The sequence below is a fragment of the Malus domestica genome, chromosome 15 (genome assembly GCF_042453785.1).
Source record: "Malus domestica chromosome 15, GDT2T_hap1".
NCBI classification, from domain to species: domain Eukaryota; kingdom Viridiplantae; phylum Streptophyta; class Magnoliopsida; order Rosales; family Rosaceae; genus Malus; species Malus domestica.
Genome location: NC_091675.1, coordinates 55,553,547 through 55,556,908, shown reverse-complemented (window position 1 = coordinate 55,556,908; position 3,362 = coordinate 55,553,547). Strand labels below are relative to the sequence as shown.

Here is a 3,362-nt window from a genome sequence, read left to right as displayed (position 1 = left end):
TCAAACATGGGCCAACGCCTTCTTGCTCGATCTCGTCAGGTTGAGTCGTTGATGGCTGAGGTGGCCAGTCTTCGGCAAGAGGTCAGGGTGCTTAGGCACGAGAATAAAGAGTTGCACATGCTCGCAACTAATTACTCAACAAGCATGAAGAGGAAGCTTGACCAATTGCAGGAGTCCGAAGTTCGGATTCAGAGTGATCATCAGAGGTTTGTGACGTTACTCCAGCGGCAACTTCTGCCTTCGTCCCCTGGCGCTTCACCAAGTGTTGAAGCTCCGGATAATCAATCTCTGGTGCTTCGTCTTTCTGGAGCTCCGCCGAGTGATGAGGCGCCACCTGATCATCCTTGAAGATCCCTTCCTGTAAATTTGATTTGACTTCATTTTATTTTTTTTTAATAATTTTTTTTTAATTATTATTTAATTATTTTTTTTTTTAACATCCTTGTAATTTTTTTTTTTTTTTGAGATATCAATGGACATGCTTTACTTTATTCAGTATGTTGTGCTAAAACATATATCTGACTAAGATGTGTTACTCCCTCTTTTCTTTTTTTATTTTTTTTATTTTTTTTTATTTTTTTTATTTTTTTTTATTTTTTTTAATTTAGATGGTACCTAATGTGCACTATTCTTTTACTCCCTATTTTTTTAGACGGAAATTCGTCGTCTTCCCCCTGCTTTCTTCTTTTCAATTATTCTGTCTCCATCACCTGTTTCCTTTTTCATAATTGCTAATAGTAGCATACACCATGACCTGCCTTTCTTGTTTTTTTTTTTTTTTTTTTTTTTTTTTTTTTTTTTTGTCATTTCCTTTTGGATGGTGCCTATCAATCATTTCTTTTGTTTGCTTTCGGTGGCTGGTCACCATTTGAAAACCTTCTTTTTTTTTTTTTTTTTTTGTCATTTCCTTTTGGATGGTGCCTGTCAATCTGTCAATCACTTTCTTTCTTTGCTTTCGGTGGCTGGCCACCATTTGAAAACCTTTTTTTTTATTTTTTATTTTTTTTTCTTTATATATGGTGCTTTGTAGGGATGGAACTGGACGGACGGTGAGCTGCAGTCGAGGCTTCATGACCGGGTAGTCGTTTGACGGCGGTTTATTGAAGTTCTTCGTCGTCGTTGTTTGTCACAGACGGAGAAAAAGGCTTTTGGGTGTGAGTTGACAAACTTTGATTTTGTCAATCACATTCAAAAGCAGCAACCATGGCGGAGGTGCAGAAGCAGCTAGAGCTTGAGGTAGAATGCAAGGCATTGAGCTTCACTACCGGCTAGTCGTTTGATGGCGGTTTATTGAAGTTCTTCGTCGTTGTTGTTTGTTACGGACGGAGAGAAGGCCTTTGGGTGTGAGTTGACAAACTTTGGTTTTGTCAATCACATTCAAAGGCAGCAACCATGGCGGAGGTACCTTGTAAGCTTAGTTGCTGTAAAAGCTTTTCCACGAGCAGGCAAACCAACCAGGACAATTGCCAAATGTTTATCTTCCTTTGGTCCAAGCATTTGATCAGCTACATCTGCAGCCGCAACCGCTCCAGCAGCTTCTAGCATCGAATTCTTTTTTTTTTTTTTTTTTTTGTTTGTATCAAACCTGGACTCGGAGGAAGTACTAGTACTAGAAGATTTAACTAGCCTAGGAAATCCAACACCCCTATCCACAAAGAGACCCCTGTGACTATCTTGCTTTTGGAAAGATGAAAACGTTCCCACTGACTTTGATTCAACCATCCCAGAGGGAGAATAGAGCTTGGATGAATCTGGGATATCAACCTCCAACTCCTTTGTAGCTGCATGTCGATCGGATAAAACACCACTATCCTTGAAGGTATATGAAGCACTGGTGGAGCCATCTGAACATGGGCATTTGGAATCAAGTACGACAAGCCCATCTTCGAGGAGCATTTAATCAGCTCTGCAAGCACTAGATTGGATGATGCAGCTTTTGAAGCCAATTCAATAAGAAACTGTGAAGCAAATTCACGAAGTGGCTCTGGCAGGGACTTCACGATCTCGATTTCGTCCTCGTCGTCACTTTCCCCGACAGCAATCAGCTTCTGGTTAATCTCCACCAGGTCGTCCTCCATCCAAATGCTCCTTGAATATCCGGTCAAATGCCTGGCATAACTCTAGGATAGTATATAACTGTGCCCCTGCATCAATAGCAACAGGTCTACCAAGATAATCCAACTCCGCTTCAAGTTCTCTGATGCTTTTATTGATCAAAGATGCTATTCCTGGAATGCGAGCTTTAATTACAGACTCCAAATGTTTTGAGAGAAGATTTGCAAGATATTCTGAACCCATTTTGCTTGCCAAATGTGCGTAATCTGGACTGGAATTAAAAAATTCACGCTCCCTCCGCCTGGCAGCAATCATATCCACATTTTTGTTAATATCAACTTGTGAACGGTTCACAATTCCGACCCAAGGGTGTTGCAGCCGATAAGACCTTCCTTCAAGAACATCCAAAGCATTTGTTCCCTTGTCCACTAAATCAAGCTTTGTCAACACACCCAATGTCCTTTCACCTGTAGGATCAACTAGTCTAGCAATCCTGATAGCATCAGATGTTGCTATGTCCTGATTGGCTGGAGTTATTGCCAGAATGATGCAATTAGGCTTCTCAACATAAGAATGAACCATGTTTTCAATGTCTTGAACGATACTCTCTGGCTGTCCCTCTACAGCAACCTTGGTTAAACCAGGCAAATCTATCAAAGTTAGATTGACAACATTTGGGGAGTAGATACTGAGATGAATAGGAACATTAGATATCTGTTTTGATCTCCCAGTAATTTTGTCAGTTTCATCCTGAATTTCTCTTCGAACAGCAGAAAAATCAGTGAATCTTTTCTTTTCCAAGTGGAGGAACTCGGCGTATTCCTGCATTCCCTGTTCTGTCTTGTGCAGCTGCAAGACCAATGGCCTCCTGGTCACCATTCCAGATCCTCTCGGAAGAAAATCACGCCCGACGATGCTCTCTAACACCAACGACTTTCCAGAACTCTGGCCGCCGACGACGACGAGGAGAGCTTTGAATGACCAGGCTCTCAGACAGGGATGGTGCAAGCACCATTTTTGAAGAAGCGGAGAGCATTTCGATTGGGGAGGTTATGAAGAGTCCAATCTTCAGTGGGGATGAATCATCAGACAATTCACACTGGATTGATTTGGGTCAGAGTCCATTTGGTTCTGATCTTTATCGTCAAAGTTCTCCACCAGGGCGGCCGGCGGGTCTTCTACCAGTTTCCTCGGAGCCATCGAAGAGAGAAAGAGAGGATCTTGGATTGGGAAAATTTTGATTCTGCAATAAAGTCGAGCAACAGGTCTCGGAAGATTTGGGATTTGGGTCAGCCTCCTGGTTTGAC

At 41.9% G+C, this 3,362-nt stretch overlaps 2 protein-coding genes across 2 annotated transcripts; both read right to left on the bottom strand.

The window, feature by feature from the left end:
• Nucleotides 1–1,377: 1,377 nt before the first annotated feature.
• Nucleotides 1,378–1,896, bottom strand: LOC139192015 (6-phosphofructo-2-kinase/fructose-2,6-bisphosphatase-like). Its single transcript, XM_070813070.1, has one exon. It carries the CDS (start codon nt 1,894–1,896, stop codon nt 1,378–1,380), a length of 519 nt encoding a protein of 172 aa, XP_070669171.1.
• Nucleotides 1,897–2,025: 129 nt separating this feature from the next.
• On the bottom strand, nt 2,026–3,105 carry LOC103420397 (phragmoplastin DRP1E-like; the record flags this gene model as incomplete). Its single annotated transcript, XM_029098523.2, has 1 exon — nt 2,026–3,105. A coding segment is annotated over one exon (1,053 nt), but the record flags the coding sequence as incomplete, so codon positions are not given.
• Between the last annotated feature and the right edge of the window lie 257 nt (nt 3,106–3,362).

Coding starts and splice junctions, on each gene's coding strand:
- LOC139192015 (XM_070813070.1), bottom strand. CDS start 1,896: ATGCTCCTCGAAGATGGGCTTGTCGTACTTGATTCCAAATGCCCATGT.